This window comes from Salmo trutta, chromosome 22 (assembly GCF_901001165.1).
Source record: "Salmo trutta chromosome 22, fSalTru1.1, whole genome shotgun sequence".
Taxonomy (NCBI): domain Eukaryota; kingdom Metazoa; phylum Chordata; class Actinopteri; order Salmoniformes; family Salmonidae; genus Salmo; species Salmo trutta.
Window position 1 is genome coordinate 44396375 of NC_042978.1, and position 21873 is coordinate 44418247.

Below are 21873 nucleotides of genomic sequence, written 5' to 3' on the forward strand. Positions count from 1 at the left end.
CTGCACTGTTAGACACTACTGCACTGTTAGACACTACTGCACTGTTATACACTACTGCACTGTTAGATACTACTGCACTGTTATACACTACTGCACTGTTATACACAACTGCACTGTTAGATACTACTGCACTGTTAGACACTACTGCACTGTTAGACACTACTGCACTGTTATACACTACTGCACTGTTAGATACTACTGCACTGTTAGACACTACTGTACTATTAGATACTACTGCACTGTTAGACACTACTGCATCGTTAGACACTACTGCACTGTTAGATACTACTGCACTGTTAGACACTACTGCACTGTTAGATACTACTGCACTGTTAGATACTACTGCACTGTTAGACACTACTGCACTGTTAGATACTACTGCACTGTTAGACACTACTGCACTGTTAGACACTACTGCACTATTAGATACTACTGCACTGTTAGATACTACTGCACTGTTAGACACTACTGCACTATTAGATACTACTGCACTGTTAGATACTACTGCACTGTTAGACACTACTGCACTATTAGATACTACTGCACTGTTAGACACTACTGCACTATTAGATACTACTGCACTGTTAGATACTACTGCACTGTTAGACACTACTGCACTATTAGATACTACTGCACTGTTAGACACTACTGCACTGTTAGACACTACTGCACTGTTAGATACTACTGCACTGTTAGACACTACTGTACTATTAGATACTACTGCACTGTTAGACACTACTGCATCGTTAGACACTACTGCACTGTTAGATACTACTGCACTGTTAGACACTACTGCACTGTTAGATACTACTGCACTGTTAGATACTACTGCACTGTTAGACACTACTGCACTGTTAGATACTACTGCACTGTTAGATACTACTGCACTGTTAGACACTACTGCACTATTAGATACTACTGCACTGTTAGATACTACTGCACTGTTAGATACTACTGCACTGTTAGACACTACTGCACTGTTAGACACTACTGCACTATTAGATACTACTGCACTGTTAGATACTACTGCACTGTTAGACACTACTGCACTATTAGATACTACTGCACTGTTAGATACTACTGCACTGTTAGACACTACTGCACTATTAGATACTACTGCACTGTTAGACACTACTGCACTATTAGACACTACTGCACTGTTAGACACTACTGCACTATTAGATACTACTGCACTGTTAGACACTACTGCACTATTAGGAAGCCGGCTAGTGATGGCTGTTTAACAGTCTGACGGCCTTGAGATAGAAGCTGTTTTTCAGTCTCTCGGTCCCAGCTTTGATGCACCTGTACTGACCTCGCCTTCTGGATGATAGTGGGGTGGACAGGCAGTGGCTCGGGTGGTTGATGTCCTTGATGATCTTTTTGGCCTTCCTGTGACATCGGGTGGTGTAGGTGTCATGGAGGGCAGGTAGTTTGCCCCCGGTGATGCGTTATGCAGACCTCACTACCCTCTGGAGAACCCTGCGGTTGTGGGTGGAGCAGTTGCCATACCAGGCGGTGATACAGCCTGAAAGGATCCTCTCGATTGTGCATCTGTAAAAGTTTGTTGGGGTTTTTGGTGACAAGCCGAATTTCTTCAGCCTCCTGAGGTTGAAGAGGCGCTGTTGCACCTTCTTCACCACATTGTCTGTGTGGGTGGACCATTTCAGATCGTCAGTGATGTGTATGCCGAGGAACTTGAAGCTTTCCACCTTCTCCACTGCGGGCCTGTCGATGTGGATAGGGGGCGTGCTCCCTCTGCTGTTTCCTGAAGTCCACGATCAGCTCCTTCGTTTTGTTGACATTGAGTGAGAGGTTATTTTCCTGGCACCACTCTCCCAGGCTCCTCACCTCCTCCCTGTAGGCCGTCTCGTCATTGTTGGTAATCAGGCCTACTAATGTTGTGTTGTCTGCAAACTTGATGATTGAGTTGGAGGCTTGCGTGACCACACAGTCATGGGTGAATAGGGAGTACAGGAGGGGGCTGAGCACGCACTCTTGTGGGGCACCTGTGTTGAGGATCAGCAAAGTGGAGGTGTTGTTTCCTACCTGCACCACCTGGGGGCGGCCCTTCAGGAAGTCCAGGACCCAGTTGTACAGGGTAGGATTCAGACCCAGAGCCCCGAGCCCCGAGCTTAATGATGAGCTTGGAGGGTACTATGGTGTTGAATGGTGAGCTATAGTCAATGAACAGCATTCTTACATACGTATTCCTCTTGTCCAGATGGGATAGGGCAGTGTGCAGGGTGATGGCGATTGCATCTGTAAACACTCCAGCCAGCTGGTCTGCGCATGCACTGAGGACGTGTCCAGGGATGCCGTCTTGGCCCGGGCAGCCTCGCGAGTGTTAACACGCTTAAATGTCTTACGTCGGCCACAGAGAATGAGAGCCCACAGTCCTTGGTAGCGGGCCGCGTCGGTGGCACTGTGTTATCCTCAAAGCGATAATAACACAACATGTGTATTACAAATAAAGGTTGTATGTGGTCGGAAAGTGCAGAGGATGTGAGTACTCCACTGAAATGGTTTCATGTCAACATTGGGATGATGATTTGTATTTTATACCATATTTATTACATTTTGTACAGTTATCCATTGCCTATGTTTGATGTTTTAATTAGAAATGTACAGTATGGAAGATGTATTTTATTGTTTCTTGAATCACAACATTACCTGTCTGTAAATGGATACATGAAATTATTTTTCTAGTGTTATTTATTTTGATCCTGATTCCAACATTTATGCTATTTTCTTTTATATATATATGTGTGTGTTTTAATTTAATCTGTATTTATCTAGGCAAGTCAGTTAAGAACAAATTCTTATTTACAATGACGGCCTACACCGGCCAAACCCGGACGACGCTGGGCCATTTGTGCACCGCCCTATGGGACTCCCAATCACGGCCTGATGTGATATAGCCCGGATTCAAACCAGGGACTGCAGTGGCGCCTCTTGCACTAAGATGCAGTGCCTTAGACCGCTGCGCCACTCGGGAGCCCGAGTGCTAATGTGTAATTTTGTACATTTCCTTTAGACAGAACTGTTACTGTATACATTTAGAACCTTCGCTAATGTGAGGGTTTATCCTAATAGAGAGCTATTTGCCTCTCAAATCATTTTTAATGGGCAACTGCCATTGCACTGTGTAGGCTTTAACTGTGCATTGAAATAGAATACACTGAACCTATGTGATTGGCTGACTTTAAGTCGTCTGCTGCTTGCCACAGGACGGTGTTCGCTCGATGAGCTAAAAGTCTGATCTTCAGGTCTCATGCAAGGTCACTCATCATCATTTGAACAGGGTTTACCAAACCATCTCTGTTATACACACACACACACACACACACACACACACACACACACACACACACACACACACACACACACACACACACACACACACACACACACACTGAAATAAAATAAACGTTGAACCACATAAAGTGGTGTATTTAATCCACAGTAGGCTATTCCCTCCTGACTCCAGCCCGGTGCGTATTGTGCGTAGGTAATGCTTTTGTGAATGGTGAGACAGCACCAGCAGGACCCTGCCATTATCATTTCATAGGAGAAACCTGCAACAGCATGTCCCAGTCTGCTGCCACTTAATTACCTTCAGTCTGCCTGCAGGAAACTGGCTCCCAGCCAGGTCTACTCTCAGGAGGGCTAGGAGAGACACACATCACACACACACACACACACACACACACACACACACACACACACACACACACAGGCAGGCACAGCCACTGGTTTCAATTTACCCCGGGACACATATAGGCTAACACGGGCTCAATGACTCAGCATCGTAGGCTGGACTGCTAAGAGTTGTGTGTGAATTATAGCCTATTTAACGCAACAAATGTGGAACGCATGCATAAGGCCGAAATATATGCCCACAGGAATATCCTCTGCTTTACAACAATCAAAAAGCTCTGGTCATGTTTGTTGTTGTTGTTCATGACGTCAGATCCAGACAGGTAAGTGAAGATGAATAATGTAAAAAAAAGAACAACCGAGGGTGCATTTGCCACTTCCTATAGCCATCACTACTCTTACTTGTGAAGGAGCAGTCCCTATTGCACATGTGTAATACATTTTTTTTTTTTAATGAAATAAACTCAATTACTAAGCATTAACTATGGAACAACATGATAACGCCATCAGCTCAGATCAAGGAGGGGGACATGAAATCACCGCTGTTCTGAGGATTTAGGGGGAGGAGGGGACACTCCAAAATGTTTATCAAATGAGGTGACGTCACTAAATCTTTCACAGCCACTTCCTGGTGCTGTTTGTTGTGGAAATACGTGGAACTGAAACAGCCAACTGTACAGATCAGGAACAAGGAAGACACATCGCTACTAGCTAGAATAAATGTTTGAAGCATGCTGTATCAGCGGTAGGTAACAGGCTGAAAGGTGGAACTAGTTTACAGACCTCTCGTTGCTCCGGAACGCAAGCTTGGTCTAGAACAGCAAAGCCGGTGGCGTGAGCTGTCGCGATGTTGTAAACCATGGACAGCAGAATAAAGTAAGACACGGGTTTATTTACTTCTAGACTATACATAACAATGTTTTATAGACAGTTATTAAAAGTGTGAATTGTAATTTATTTCGCTGTCTGTCTGGCATGCTGAGTTAGCATTTGGGTCAGTGTAATGCTGTCAAGTTGCTAAATGAATTTTCATCAAGTAAGCTAAATGAATTAGCCTGTTAACCTCCTATATTTTAGTATTTAACGGTCCTAAAGTAAACAATATAATCTGGTGTCAATATAGACTTTTAGGTACAAGACATTTCCCCCCGAATGTTTGCTTAATTGTCAACAGTAACAGCAACTATAACAATTTAATTTCTCGACCATCAAATGAATCACGCGAGAATTGAATTGTTTGAAGTCTGGCCAGCACATAGACCGAGCTTGACCGGTGATTCCGCTATATATGAGTTGCTTCATCACTATTTATAACTGTGTCAAACTATGTTGCATAATATGCTGTTGATGTAGCTAGTTTGCAATTGTTGCATACCATAAGTTATGTTTGTACACAGATGTTTATTTTGCTCCCTGCTAAAGTCATCATCTCTCTCTCCTTTATTACAGCGAGTTTCCCGAGAGGACGTTTGATTTGGTACTACAGGTTGCATGCCCAACATCTGAAAATGAAGGTGGGTAACATGAGCATGTTGATGTGATAAACAACACATCCTTAGTAGGTTACCCTGGATGGAGAGAGCAATAGACAGATCTGAATATCCTGTCAGTTGCTTGGCCTGGTTAGTGTATCTTACACAGTGCCACACTGTACTACCAAGACACCGTACAAAATGTTGCCTTTATAAACACTGTGCATAACATGTCAATTTAGGTCGTATACTAGCAAAGTCTTAGAGACTGCAGACATCAGACATTAGTGAGATTTAAACATAATTTCCATGCTCACCAGACATGCCATGAGTCAGCATGTCCACGTTGGTAAAGTAGGCGACAGTGGAGGTGGTGATTATGGTACGTCTGTGGTGTTATCAGGCTGGACTCCAGGGCTGTTTCACCAGTATAACAGGATATAACATCACTTACAGCAGTCAACAGACTGAGAACTGATGAATATCTAAGGCTAGGTTAAAGGTTGGAATGTTAAATAAATCAAACGTTTTGACGTTAGGATCCAGATGCACCCTTTTTCATGTTCTTGTTACTCACCAAATAGCTCAAACCACCGTATATTTTTTTACAACAATCCACGGTCCAGCAGCAACTCCCAACAGGCAGAGTTTTGTGGGGAAACGCTGAGTTCAGGACATGACCAGCCAGCATCAGCTGTCCGTCTATATGTGACGGTGAAACATTTCACCAGTAGAACACAACGTGCTTAGAATAATCCAGGAAATGATTCCGGCCACCGAAGAAAGGTTCCACATTTTCAGTGTAGTAGCCTATGGGAAACACAACAACCTATATTTCACATTGATATCCAATGTCCACCCTTAAGTTGAATATCATGTCAAAAGTGTTGTTGTACATATTACGCCAGCTTTGTCGTTTTCCCCCTCTGTCCTGACGTGAATTAAATAGGTGTTATGTGGATGATTCAATAGTGCAGCTGCTGAACTGACCAGAATAAGGAGGGGAAATTATCCTTGGACGTAACGCTGATATTAGATTTAAAACCAAACTCATAAACGTTGGGCCTGTAGTGTAATAACTGGCTTCCCTCTCATTGATCCAGGGTCAGACTCATATCCGGAGCTAGGTTCCCAGGAGCTCACTGCTTCATTACAGTGCCCTCAGCTCCCATGGAACAACCAAATGCTGGTACCTCATTGGAGAAGTGTACTGCTACAACTGAATTCTGTCTCCTTATTGTATAGGATAGTTGTTGGGTACAGGAAGTGGGTTATGACGTAGATGGATGGCCATTGGGAGAGGTTATTATGCTCACAGGAGACCCAGAGAGATCATTATTTGTTGCAAATTGAATCTTGTGATTTTTGACAGGTTGTTTTAGAGAAATGGGTTTCAGATATCGAAACAGGGAATCAACCACTCTGTGCAATTTTTATCCATTTCCCTTTTCCTTTAAAATTGGCCTGGGTTCTAGTCTATGGGGTGTGTGGAGGGATATATTTCTTATACCCTGCTGGTTAAGAATGAAATTGGTAAGGTAGATTGTCTTGTGTTAAGATATAATTCAGATTGATGGATCATGTGGGAACTTGTGATGTGTACTTACAGTAGGCCTGAATAGATTCACTACGCTCCTATGGTAATGCTAAACTCCACTGTGTGCTGTTGACTCGGTTCCTGATGATGTTTGTCTTGTTGTTGTGTGTGTGGGTGGGAGGATGTGTGGGGGGGGGTGCGTGTGGTATCAGATAGTGTTCTTTCTGAGTCATATTGGACAGGCTTTGGCCTAGCCCTGTGAAACCTCCTCTATCACTCACCACAACCCAGCCCTGTTGCTCTACAGTACAAGCATTAGGTACGCTCCCTGCCCTGTGGCATTAGGTACGCTCCCTGCCCTGTGGCATTAGGTACGCTCCCGGCCCTGTGGCATTAGGTACGCTCCCTGCCCTGTGGCATTAGGTACGCTCCCTGCCCTGTGGCATTAGGTACGCTCCCTGCCCTGTGGCATTAGGTACGCTCCCTGCCCTGTGGCATTAGGTACGCTCCCGGCCCTGTGGCATTAGGTACGCTCCCGGCCCTGTGGCATTAGGTACGCTCCCTGCCCTGTGGCATTAGGTACGCTCCCTGCCCTGTGGCATTAGGTACGCTCCCGGCCCTGTGGCATTAGGTACGCTCCCGGCCCTGTGGCATTAGGTACGCTCCCGGCCCTGTGGCATTAGGTACGCTCCCGGCCCTGTGGCATTAGGTACGCTCCCGGCCCTGTGGCATTAGGTACGCTCCCGGCCCTGTGGCATTAGGTACGCTCCCTGCCCTGTGGCATTAGGTACGCTCCCTGCCCTGTGGCATTAGGTACGCTCCCTGCCCTGTGGCATTAGGTACGCTCCCTGCCCTGTGGCATTAGGTACGCTCCCTGCCCTGTGGCATTAGGTACGCTCCCTGCCCTGTGGCATTAGGTACGCTCCCTGCCCTGTGGCATTAGGTACGCTCCCTGCCCTGTCCTGTGGCATTAGGTACGCTCCCTGCCCTGTGGCATTAGGTACGCTCCCGGCCCTGTGGCATTAGGTACTCTCCCGGCCCTGTGGCATTAGGTACGCTCCCTGCCCTGTGGCATTAGGTACGCTCCCTGCCCTGTGGCATTAGGTACGCTCTCGGCCCTGTGGCATTAGGTACGCTCCCGGCCCTGTGGCATTAGGTACGCTCCCGGCCCTGTGGCATTAGGTACGCTCCCTGCCCTGTGGCATTAGGTACGCTCCCTGCCCTGTGGCATTAGGTACGCTCCCTGCCCTGTGGCATTAGGTACGCTCCCTGCCCTGTGGCATTAGGTACGCTCCCGGCCCTGTGGCATTAGGTACGCTCCCGGCCCTGTGGCATTAGGTACGCTCCCGGCCCTGTGGCATTAGGTACGCTCCCGGCCCTGTGGCATTAGGTACGCTCCCGGCCCTGTGGCATTAGGTACGCTCCCGGCCCTGTGGCATTAGGTACGCTCCCGGCCCTGTGGCATTAGGTACGCTCCCGGCCCTGTGGCATTAGGTACGCTCCCGGCCCTGTGGCATTAGGTACGCTCCCTGCCCTGTGGCATTAGGTACGCTCCCTGCCCTGTGGCATTAGGTACGCTCCCTGCCATGTGGCATTAGGTACGCTCCCTGCCCTGTGGCATTAGGTACGCTCCCGGCCCTGTGGCATTAGGTACTCTCCCGGCCCTGTGGCATTAGGTACTCTCCCGGCCCTGTGGCATTAGGTACTCTCCCGGCCCTGTGGCATTAGGTACTCTCCCGGCCCTGTGGCATTAGGTACTCTCCCGGCCCTGTGGCATTAGGTACGCTCCCTGCCCTGTGGCATTAGGTACGCTCCCTGCCCTGTGGCATTAGGTACGCTCCCGGCCCTGTGGCATTAGGTACGCTCCCTGCCCTGTGGCATTAGGTACGCTCCCTGCCCTGTGGCATTAGGTACGCTCCCTGCCCTGTGGCATTAGGTACGCTCCCTGCCCTGTGGCATTAGGTACGCTCCCGGCCCTGTGGCATTAGGTACGCTCCCTGCCCTGTGGCATTAGGTACGCTCCCGGCCCTGTGGCATTAGGTACGCTCCCTGCCCTGTGGCATTAGGTACGCTCCCTGCCCTGTGGCATTAGGTACGCTCCCTGCCCTGTGGCATTAGGTACGCTCCCTGCCCTGTGGCATTAGGTACGCTCCCTGCCCTGTGGCATTAGGTACGCTCCCGGCCCTGTGGCATTAGGTACGCTCCCTGCCCTGTGGCATTAGGTACGCTCTCGGCCCTGTGGCATTAGGTACGCTCCCGGCCCTGTGGCATTAGGTACGCTCCCTGCCCTGTGGCATTAGGTACGCTCCCTGCCCTGTGGCATTAGGTACGCTCCCTGCCCTGTGGCATTAGGTACGCTCCCGGCCCTGTGGCATTAGGTACGCTCCCGGCCCTGTGGCATTAGGTACCCTTTAGCCATGTAGCTCCCATTCCTGTAGCTCTGCAGTACATATTTACATTTACATTTACGTCATTTAGCAGACGCTCTTATCCAGAGCGACTTACAAATTGGTGCATTCACCTTATGATATCCAGTGGAACAACCACTTTACAATAGTGCATCTAAATCTTTTAAGGGGGGGGGGGTTAGAAGGATTACTTTATCCTATCCCAGGTATTCCTTAAAGAGGTGGGGTTTCAGGTGTCTATGGAAGGTGGTGATTGACTCTGCTGTCCTGGCGTCGTGAGGGAGCTTGTTCCACCATTGGGGTGCCAGAGCAGCGAACAGTTTTGACTGGGCTGAGCGGGAACATACATTCGGTACGCTGCCAAAAGCACCTTGCACACAGCCTTCACATGGCTAAGTACATTTTTAGGGATATAGATTTGATTTCCAATGAGTTTATCATAAACGGAAATGTTTGAACTAATAGACTAAATAGAGAAGTGGGTCTAGTTTCACCTTTCCACGTTTCGTTCTTGTTTCACCTTTCCATAGTTCATAATGATAGAAGATTCACTTAAGTCTGTTAACTATATCATGGAAGGTTTGAGTGGGGATTATTATTTACAGTCATGCATGCCTTGGTGTGAGCTGTGAAAATGACGAACATTAAAATAGAATGTTATGTGTGGGCCTAACATTTTCCCCTTACAATTGATAGACCTTTACCCTACATTAAACAGACTAACTGTCGGTACTTTTGTACTCTTCATCAACCGCCTACCTTAAATATGTTGAGGTGTTTCTCTTAGGGCTGGTAAATTAGGAACCTTGTAGCAGTTATAAGGGCTGAAATGTTTCAGGATGCAGGCTGGTTCAGTTAGCTGGCAGGTTCAGGTTATAGGGAGCTTCAGGATGCAGCAAACCTCTGTATTCAATCAAGACTCTTGTTGCATTCTCATTTCAGCCCCCCCCCTTCAAAATTACCAAGATCAAACTACCAATGAAACATGAAACGGGCGCTTAAAGTCCTGGTACAGTCAAATGTGATTTTACTGTGTTTTTATTCATATTTCCACGCTATGAGGTTGGAATAAGCAAAGAAAAAAAAATGTATGAAATTGTATGAAATGTATCCATTCACTACTGTAAGTCGCTTTGGGTAAGAGCGTCTGCTAAAAGACTAAAATGTCTAAAATGTAATAATACTGTGAAATTGTGAAAAATATGATCATGCTCTTTTTGTGAAAGAGCTGTTTGAAAAGACTGCCTGACATTTCATCCTGTTTAAGGTGCGATGAAGTTTTGGCCTGCTTGGTGACATCACCAGGTGGTACATTTGTTAATAGACAAGAAAGAGCTAGTTTTCAGTTTTCCCCTCTGAAAACAATCACAGTAAGGTACTTAATTGTTACCCAGAAATTATTTGATATTCAGATAAAAATGGTTGCATTGGAACTTTTTTTAAGGCTTATATTATTTTAGCCCCTCCCTGGGACATACCACTGTCAAAATTACAATTAAACCACATAACTGGTATTCAATGTAAAAGGCATATTCCTAAATCTTTAATTACATTGTATAATAGTAGTCATAATCAGACCCATTCAGAAAGGACCCATTCATTAATTCAAAGTCAACTCATTTATTATAGTAGGTTATTGGTGTCCTGACAGGAAGGCCGTATATAAACTAGTGGAACGCCCATGCGCTCATAACTTGAAGAGGTAACCACCATTTGACACCGAGGAGCTCCAAGGACAAAACAGCAAACAAACACTTTTGTGGGAAATAAAATGATCTTGTGAGTAAAATGAACATCTCGCCCACTCAGAGGGAAGGAAATGGTAAATGAAATGCACCAATGTATCGTACAAAAATGAAACTGAAATGTCTCTACAATGTTACAATAAACATTAAGGGAATGAAGTGGTGTGACACTAGCGATTTAGAAAATGGAATATAGATTGAACAGAAATCTAGTTTATCTTCAATATTTTGTTGAAAAACGAACAGACATTTATAATGCAAAAAAAAAAGCACTCAAATGGCTGGAGTTTAGAAAGCGCCCTAGTTGAGAGTAGAGGTCGACCGATTAATCGGAATGGCCGATTTAATTAGGGCCGATTTCAAGTTTTCATAACAATCGGTAATCGATTTGCCGTTTAAAAAAAAAAAAAAAAAAGTTTTTATTTATTTTATTTTTATTTATTATTATAATTTTTTTAAACCTTTATTTAACTAGGCATGTCAGTTAAAGAACACATTCTTATTTTCAATGACGGCCTAGGAACGGTGGGTTAACTGCCTTCTTCAGGGGCAGAACGACAGATTTACCTTGTCAGCTTGGGGATGCAACCTTACGTTAACTAGCCCAACGCTCCAACCACCTGCTTTACGTTGCCAAGGTAAGTTGCTAGCTAGCATTAATCTTATCTTATAAAAAAACAATCAATCAATCATAAACACTAGTTAACTACACATGGTTGATGGTAGTACTAGTTTATCTAGCCTGTCCTGCTTTGCATATAATCGATGTGGTGCGCATTCGCGAAAAAGGACTGTCTTTGCTCCGACGTGTACCTAACCATAAACATCAATGTCTTTCTTAAAATCAATACACAAGTATATATATTTTTAAACCTGGATATTTAGTTAATATTGCCTGTTAACATTAATTTCTTTTAACTAGGGAAAATGTGTCACTTCTCTTGCAAACAGAGTCAGGGTATATGCAGCAGTTTGGGCCGCCTGGCTCGTTGCAAACTGTGAAGACTATTTCTTCCTAACAAAGACAGCCGACTTCGCCAAACGGGGGATGATTTAACAAAAGCACATTTGCGAAAAAAAGCACAATCGTTGCACGACTGTACCTAACCATAAACATCAATGCCTTTCTTAAAATCAATACACAGAAGTATATATTTTTAAAACTGCATATTTAGCTAAATGAAATCCAGGTTAGCAGGCAATATTAACCAGGTGAAATTGTGTCAGTTCTCTTGCGTTCGTTGCACGCAGAATCAGGGTATACAGAATCTGTCTCGTTGCAAACTAATTTGCCAGAATTTTACGGAACTATGAAATAACATTGTAGGTTGTGCGATGTAACAGGAATATTTAGACTTATGGATGTCACCCGTTAGATAAAATACGGAACGGTTCCGTATGTCACTGAAAGAGTAATGTTTTCGAGATGATAGGTTCCGGATTTGACCATATTAATGACCTAAGGTTTATTATATTATAGTTAAGTCTATGATTTGATAGAGCAGTCTGACTGAGTGGTGGTAGGCAGCAGCAGGCTCGTAATAGTCAAACGTATATGGTTTAGAGAGAAATAGTCGACGCGTCATAATTCCTGTAATAACTTGCGGCTGAACTTGAAAGGGGTTCCTTCGTTATTTTACCGTTCATGTTTTCCATAGAGAATGTCTTGATCTACTTCAAATAAGGTCTGTGTTTTGTGCTTAAACTGCCTCGGTATTTTGATACCCGTGTAAATCTCACTAGGTAACGTTTGTCAACATATTTTCATAAATCCACTCTACAAAAAAATGTATCTTCGCTTATATTGATCAGAGTTATATCCTATGGATATCTACACAGTTATACAATTGGCAAGGTAGTGTAAGCCTAAACCAAACTCAGACCTTATTTTAAGTTAATCTAAAAATATCCTATGGAATAAATGAACGAACCGCTTTTCAGATTTTGCTAGAAGGTGTCATGGGAATTGTGACTGGCACTTTGGTAGTCAATTCTTACCATGCCCATTATTAAAATAGGATTTCCTGCATATAGAAATTACAGTTTTTGTTTTCAGCATTAATCACAGGTAACTTAAACTCTATTTTTATTATTCAAACAGTTGAGAGTATTTGTCTCCTAAGCAGACTCTTCAGTATCGTTGTCACTTCAGAGCTGTGTGTGTGTGTGTGTGTGTGTGTGTGTGTGTGCATGCATACATACATACATACAAAAAAAATCATAATAATAATCGGCCGATTAATCGGTATCGACTTTTTTTGTCCTCCAATAATCTGTATCGGTATTGGCGTTGAAAAATCATAATCGGTCGACCTCTAGTTGAGAGACTGGCCCAGTGAGTGCATCTTTGCCACAGGCCTATATAATAGCCTTACCCTTAAAGATTGACAGGAGGTTGTCTATAGGTAGGCCGAGGTGTGTACCATTTTCTCTCAACAGCGGTTACCCTCACCACATCCTGACAGAGTAGGCTACTTACTCACACTGCTGCCTACCACTGCCTACTCTGCAAGTCTGTTAACACAGGGGAGTTCCCTGCCTTGGCCTCTTTCTATGGCAGGCAGAGGAGAACGATTGTTCTGAAGTAGTCTTTGAAGTCAGATACAGTATATCATCACAGTGGTACCAGCCTGTTTAAGCAGACTAGATATTTCACACCTTCCTACAACTGTGTCTGTTCTCTGTTGTAGGCTCATGTGTCAACACCATCCCTTAACACCTTCCATTTATAGTAGCATCACTAGGCCAGAGTGGGAGGCGGCCAACTTCAGGACAGTGGGTTTGATCTGATGCAGGTTTCACATTGATTGAGCTGGGGGGGGGGATTCAAGTGTTGATGAGGCTATAGCCTAACCATCACTAAACACACAGTGTATGTTGCTGTTGGTCAAGTCTGAACACGAGTAGGGTTATTACCGCCACACTGGCGGTCATGAGTCATGATGGCAGTCAAATTCCACATAATCGTTTAGTCACGGTAATTAGACTTCTCCAAGCTCTGATGCTGCTGATGGTCATTAGTAGCCTACCAAACTTGATAACTGCCTGGTACTCAGCACTCTATTATCCCTCCATCAGGTCCTAATGACCTGGTAGTCAAGGCTCTATTGTCCCTCCATCAGATCCTAATGGTGTGGTAGTCAGGGCTCTATTGTCCCTCCATCAGGTCCTAATGGCCTGGTAGTCAGGGCTCTATTGTCCCTCCATCAGGTCCTAATGGCCTGGTACTCAGGGCTCTATTGTCCCTCCATCAGGTCCTAATGGCATGGTACTCAGGGCTCTATTGTCCCTCTAACCACTCTGACATCAATGCAAATACAATAGAAAATCAAATCAAACACTTCATGAGAGCTCATGTTGCGCAACATTTCTATAGGCTGTGCAGTTGTGCGAAAACAAAATTGGCCTCTCTCTTAAGAAGAGAAGGATTCCATCAGCTTTCTATAGGCTAGGCCAACTACACTGCTCAAAAAAATAAAGGGAACACTTAAACAACACAATGTAACTCCAAGTCAATCACACTTCTGTGAAATCAAACTGTCCACTTAGGAAGCAACACTGATTGACAATAAATTTCACATGCTGTTGTGCAAATGGAATAGACAACAGGTTGAAATTATAGGCAATTAGCAAGACACCCCCAATAAAGGAGTGGTTCTGTAGGTGGGGACCACAGATCACTTCTCAGTTCCTATGCTTCCTGGCTGATGTTTTGGTCACTTTTGAATGCTGGCGGTGCTTTCACTCTAGTGGTAGCATGAGACGGAGTCTACAACCCACACAAGTGGCTCAGGTAGTGCAGCTCATCCAGGATGGCACATCAATGCGAGCTGTGGCAAGAAGGTTTGCTGTGTCTGTCAGCGTAGTGTCCAGAGCATGGAGGCGCTACCAGGAGACAGGCCAGTACATCAGGAGACGTGGAGGAGGCCGTAGGAGGGCAACAACCCAGCAGCAGGACCGCTACCTCCGCCTTTGTGCAAGGAGGAGCAGGAGGAGCACTGCCAGAGCCCTGAAAAATGACCTCCAGCAGGCCACAAATGTGCATGTGTCTGCTCAAACGGTCAGAAACAGACTCCATGAGGGTGGTATGAGGGCCCGACGTCCACAGGTTGGGGTTGTGCTTACAGCCCAACACCGTGCAGGACGTTTGGCATTTGCCAGAGAACACCAAGATTGGCAAATTCGCCACTGGCGCCCTGTGCTCTTCACAGATGAAAGCAGGTTCACACTGAGCACATGTGACAGAGTCTGGAGATGCCGTGGAGAACGTTCTGCTGCCTGCAACATCCTCCAGCATGACCGGTTTGGCGGTGGGTCAGTCATGGTGTGGGGTGGCATTTCTTTGGGGGGCCGCACAGCCCTCCATGTGCTCGCCAGAGGTAGCCTGACTGCCATTAGGTACCGAGATGAGATCCTCAGACCCCTTGTGAGACCATATGCTGGTGCGGTTGGCCCTGGGTTCCTCCTAATGCAAGACAATGCTAGACCTCATGTGGCTGGAGTGTGTCAGCAGTTCCTGCAAGAGGAAGGCATTGATGCTATGGACTGGCCTGCCCGTTCCCCAGACCTGAATCCAATTGAGCACATCTGGGACATCATGTCTCGCTCCATCCCCCAATGCCACGTTGCACCACAGACTGTCCAGGAGTTGGCGGATGCTTTAGTCCAGGTCTGGGAGGAGATCCCTCAGGAGACCATCCGCCACCTCATCAGGAGCATGCCCAGGCGTTGTAGGGAGGTCATACAGACCTCCAGTGACCATTGTGCTGTTGTTGCTATTAGAAATACTAAGATTTCTAAGTCTAACCCGCGTTTTATTCGTAAGAGAAATCTGAAGTGTTTCATTGAGCAGGCTTTCTTTCATGATTTGTTTTAGTTTGACTGGAGCAAGATTGAGCTTATCCCAGATGTGGAAACTGCCTGGAAATTCTTTCATGATGGTTTTCTCCAAATAGTAAACAGACATGCTCCATTCCGCAGGTTCAGGGTTAAAGGGAGGGATAATCCATGGTTTTCGTCTGAGCTTTCTTGCATTGTTCACGACCGTAATCTAGCCTGGGCTAAAGCAAGGAAATCGTGTTCTGATGCTGATTGGCTTGTTTTTAGGCAGTTACGAAACAAGTGTTCTTCTCTTCTCAGGAAGGCCAAGTCTGATTATTTTATGTCTGTTACCACTGATAACCTGAATGACCCTAGAAAGTTTTGGAAGGCTATTAAGTCTATGTCTGGTAACAGTAATGTTAATGAATTACCGTCATGTGTATTGAAGGACTCTGTTGCTATATATGACAACTGAAATGCTGAATTGTTTCAATGAGCACTTTGTATCATCTGGTAGGCTGTTTGATTCAGTGTCCTCTGTCTCTGTACAACCTTGTGTGGATGAACCAGTGAGAGCTGGTCAAACTTTTAGCTTTTTGCCATTCTCAGTGCAGGAGGTACATAAAGCCCTGAAATCCTTAGATCAGAGAAAGCCTGCAGGTCCTGATCTTTTGGATCCCTGCTTTTTAAATCTGGCAGCTGATTTCATAGCTGAACCACTTACATATCTGTTTAATCTAACCCTGGAATGTAATGAAATTCCAAAGATCTGGAAATCAGCATTTGTCCTGTCACTTTTAAAAGGGGGAGATCCAACTCTTTTAAATAATTATAGGCCAATCTCAAAGCTGTCACCCCTGGTGAAAATACTTGAAACCCTTGTGAGTGACCAGCTAAAAGAGTTTTTATATACTAACTCTATTTTATCAATGTACCAATCGGGTTTCAGGAAGAAGCACAGCACAATTACAGCAGACATGAAGGTTTTAAATGATATCACTGAAGCTCTTGACAAGAAACAGCATTGTGTCTCACTTTTTATTGATCTCTCTAAGGCTTTTGATACAGTTGATCATGCTATACTAAGGCAGAGATTGTCGAGCGTAGGTCTTTCAGAGCATGCAGTTGCATGGTTTGTTAACTATCTGTCTGATAGAACTCAGTGCACTCAATTTGATGGGCTTAGGTCTGTTAAATTGTCTGTCTTAAATGGTGTGCCCCAAGGCTCTGTACTTGGTCCTCTCTTATTCACTATTTATATAAATAATTTAGACAAAAATGTCCAAAATGCACAACTTCATTTTTATGCTGATGATACTGTTATTTACTGTTGTGCTTCATCTCTTACAAAAGCTTTCCAGCTTTCCAGAACTTGCAAACTGCTTTTAATACTGTTCAACATACCTTGTCTCAATTGAAGCTTATCCTCAATACTGACAAAACAAAACTACTGGTGTTTTCTAAAGCAAGAAATAGACCTCTGAACCTTTCACCTATTACTACCTGTCAGGGCAAGGAGATTGAGGTTGTAACCTCATATAAATATCTTGGAATTTTGATTGATGATGGCCTCTCTTTTAAAATGCATATTCAACAACTTACAAAAAAATTGAAGCTGAAATTAGGATTTTATTTTAGGAATAAGGCTTGTTTTTCTTTTGAAGCCAGGAGGAGGCTAGTATCAGCTACATTTATGCCTTTACTAGACTATGGGGATATTTTATATATGAATGCTTCCGCTCAGTGTTTGAGATCAATTGACACCCTTTACCATGGCACTTTGAGATTTATTTTAAACTGCAAAACCCTTACGCACCACTGCACTTTGTATACCAGGGTTGGCTGGCCTTCTCTAGTCACTCGTAGGCTCAGTCACTGGTATACCTTTATTTACAAAGCCATTTTGGGTTTACTACCTTTTTATTTGGGCATTTTTATTGTTCAGAAATGTGGTGGGTCGTCTCTTCGTTCGCGGGACTTTATCCTGCTAACTGTTCCAAATGTCCGAACTGAATTTGGTAAAAGGGCTTTTATGTACTCTGTGCCATCGTCTTGGAATGCCTTACAAAATACTTTTAAACTGGATGAACTTGTCCCGATTGGTATTTTTAAATCACGGATGAATGATCTGGAGACTGATTCCCTGACCTGTCAATGTTTTTAATTTGCTGTTTTTGATTTTGTTATATTCTTTGTTAATTCTATGGTTTTTACTAGATTACTTGTAGTTTTTCATGTTGTTTGTCTGTAATTTTTGTAATGACTTGGCGCTGCCTATCTTGGCTAGGACGCTCTTGAAAAAGAGATTTTAAATCTCAATGAGCCCTTCCTGGTTAAATAAAGGTTAAATAAAAATAAATAAATAAAATAAAATACAGGCACGTGGAGGCCACACACACACTACTGAGCCTCATTTTGACTTGTTTTAAGGACATTACATCAAAGTTGGATCAGCCTGTAGTGTGGTTTTCCACTTTAATTTTGAGTGTGACTCCAAATCCAGACCTCCATGGGTTGATAAATTGGATTTCCATTGATTATTTTTGTGTGATTTTGTTGTCAGCACATTCAACTATGTAAAGAAAAAAGTATTTAATAAGATTATTTCATTCATTCAGATCTAGGATGTGTTGTTTAAGTGTTCCCTTTATTTTTTTGAGCAGTATATATTTATTTCCCAACTTTCAGAATATTTAGCACATAGCTTATATTTCCAACAGGAGTATAGCGTACCTGGCTGGCATGAAAATAAACCACGGGGGAAAGCGTCTTCCACATGTATTTGTTTCGAGACAGGTGCGTGATAATGGTCCATTTTAAATCCAAACAAATTTAACACATATGTTATTTAGTATACGTAAAGACGAGATTAAATGAAGAATAGTCTGATGGCTGACAATATTAGCCTATCACTTGTGAGTGATGCCCAGCATAAGAAACGATGCCTTTTTTTTCTCTCACCACTTTTTCAAATCATGGTTCCACACCTCATGTAGCTTAGCCTATAGGCCTATCTGCTTTGATAAGGTTAGTATCACAACTCATGTAGCTTAGCCTATAGGCTTATCTGCTTTGATAAGGTTAGTATCACAACTCATGTAGCTTAGCCTATAGGCCAATCTGCTTTGATAAGGTTAGTATCACACCTCATGTAGCTTAGCCTATAGGCTTATCTGCTTTGATAAGGTTCATATCACAACTCAGGTGGCCAAATAACTTTTTCAAATGAAGCACATTAATCTGCCTTACAAGGGGTGTAGAGCCTAACTGGCATTTAGAAGCAGCGCGTGAGTTTCAGGGAAGATTGGGGAAAATAATTTTCACCATAAAAATGCACCTTTTATAATAAAAGCATTACATACATCATTGCATTTGTGGTCACTTTTGATAATGGTGTTTTCCCGCAAACGGAACATTCAGCTTATAGCCTGCTGCAGTTTGCGCTTTGCTGTGCGTATAATGTGAAGAAATAGTCTAATAGTTCATCAACATTTTAAGCTCAACGTTCTGATCTGTTGCATCAGCCACATTGCGTACATTTTTTTATTTTTTTTATGCTAGTGGTTGTATTAATGTCGGATCTCTGGCATCCCACAACTGTCCCAGACTACAGTCGTGGCCAAAAGTTTTGAGAATGACACAAATATTAATTTTCAAAGTCTGCTGCCTCAGTTTGTATGATGGCAATTTGCATATACTCCAGAATGTTATGAAGAGTGATCAGATGAATTGCAATTAATTGCAAAGTCCCTCTTTGCCATGCAAATGAACTGAATCCCCCAAAAAACATTTCCACTGCATTTCAGCCCTGCCACAAAAGGACCACCTGACATCATGATTCTATTGTTAACACAGGTGTGAGTGTTGATGAGGACAAGGCTGGAGATCACTCTGTCATGCTGATTGAGTTCGAATAACAGACTGGAAGCTTCAAAAGGAGGGTGGTGTTTGGAATCATTGTTCTTCCTCTGTCAACCATGGTTACCTGCAAGGAAACACATGCCGTCATCATCGCTTTGCACAAAAAGGGCTTCACAGGCAAGGATATTGCTGCCAGTAAGATTGCACCTAAATCAACCATTTATCGCATCATCAAGGAGAGCGGTTCAATTGTTGTGAAGAAGGCTTCAGGGCACCCAAGAAAGTCCAGCAAGCGCCAGGACCGTCTCCTAAAGTTGATTCAGCTGCGGGATTGGGGCACCACCAGTACAGAGCTTGCTCAGGAATGGCAGCAGGCAGGTGTGAGTGCATCTGCACGCACAGTGAGGTGAAGACTTTTGGAGGATGGTCTGGTGTCAAGAAGGGCAGCAAAGAAGCCACTTCTCTCCAGGAAAAACATCAGGGACAGACTGATATTCTGCAGAAGGTACAGGGATTGGACTGCTGAGGACTGGGGTAAAGTCATTTTCTCTGATGAATCGCCTTTCTGATTGTTTGGGGCATCCGGTAAAAAAGTTTGTCCAGAGAAGACAAGGTGAGCGCTACCATCAGTCCTGTGTCATGCCAACAGTAAAGCATCCTGAGACCATTCATGTGTGGGGTTGCTTCTCAGCCAAGGGAGTGGGCTCCCTCACAATTTTGTCAAAGAACACAGCCATGAATAAGGAATGGTACCAACACATCCTCCGAGAGCAACTTCTCCCAACCATCCAGGAACAGTTTGGTGACGAACAATGCCTTTTCCAGCATGATGGAGCACCTTGCCATTATGTGCCAAAAAAGTGGCTCGGGGAACAAAACATCGATATTTTGGGTCCATGGCCAGGAAACTCCCCAGACCTTAATCCCATTGAGAACTTGTGGTCAATCCTCAAGAGGTGGGTGGACAAACAAAAACCCACAAATTCTGACAAACTCCAAGCATTGATTATGCAAGAATGGGCTGCCATCAGTCAGGATGTGGCCCAGAAGTTCATTGACAGCATGCCAGGGCGGATTGCAAAGGTCTTGAAAAAGAAGGGTCAACACTGCAAATATTGACTCTTCGCATCAACTTCATGTAATTGTCAATAAAAGCCTTTGACACTTATGAAATGCTTGTAATTATACTTCAGTATTCCATAGTAACATCTGACAAAAATATCTGAAGACACTGAAGCAGCAGACTTTGTGAAAATGAATATTTGTGTCATTCTCAAAACTTTTGGCCAAGACTGTATGTTGGAATATTTATTTCTCCCACAGAATATAAGGGGTCAACTTTTGTACTATGGGGGATAGTAGATTGACATAGGCTAATGCTTTTGCTGTTCGTTAGGCCTACTCATCAGCTATTCGAAGGGCTACCCAGACCCCTCTTTTATGCTGTTGCTACTCTCTGTTTGTAATCTATGTGCAGTCACTTTAACTCTACCTACATGTACATATTACCTCAATTACCTCGACAAACCGGTGCCCCCGCACATTGACTTTGTACCGGTACCCGCTGTATATAGCCACGCTATTGTTATTTTACTGCTGCTGTTTAATTATTTGTTACTTTTATTTTCTATTTTTTACTAAAAACTTATGAACACATTTTTCTTAACTTCTTAAAGCATTGTTGGTTAGGGGCTTGTAAGTAAGCATTTCACTGCGCATGTGACAAAAAAAAAAGCATTTGGCGCATGTGACAAATAAAATTTGATTTGATTTCTTGGCTGATGAAAAGTAAATGTGGACAGTTCTTCCAATATCTTCACCTCAATATGCACCTCAGAATTGGATAAGGACGTGCGCATTTGCGTCCCCGATGTGTCTGTCTTCACTTGTAGCCTGTGAGAAAGACACGGTCATGTGATGAAGAGCCATGTGATTGAGAGGTGGTTAGGAGCGTGCAGCACTCCGGGAGAAAGGCACAACGCAGCACTCCAGGCCAAGGGCACAATGGCCATGGGCCGTAGAAGGCATGGATGTTTTTAGGGTGCATTACGGCCACACAAAGGGGATGCCACTGTGAAATTTGAGGCATTATCAAGTGCTTGTCAAATTGTGAATGAGAGACAGATGAAGTGTGTACAGCCTGTGCAAAAAACAAAACAGAACTCCTGACTTTCAAGTAACTTTTTTCAAATCATCATTAGAGTCGCATCATGCGACCTTACAATGTAATACAAATCTAAACATATAGCCCAACGTTTGTAGAACAACTAAAGTTACATTAATTCCTCTAAATTAAGAATATAGGAGTACCTATTTCTTTGTTAACCGCTCAACACAGAATTAGCCACTCCCTCGGAGAAAATATAATT

The 21873-nt window shown here is 43.9% G+C and overlaps 1 protein-coding gene across 1 annotated transcript in view; it reads left to right on the forward strand.

The window, feature by feature from the left end:
* Window positions 1-3792: 3792 nt before the first annotated feature.
* LOC115158783 (DENN domain-containing protein 1B) overlaps window positions 3793-21873 on the forward strand; it is a gene marked incomplete in the record, with an annotated part of 201459 nt that continues 183378 nt past the window's right edge. The window contains 3 exon segments of the mRNA XM_029708095.1: window positions 3793-3983; window positions 4282-4536; window positions 5110-5174. Of these exon segments, the coding sequence (XP_029563955.1) occupies window positions 4520-4536; window positions 5110-5174 (82 nt within the window).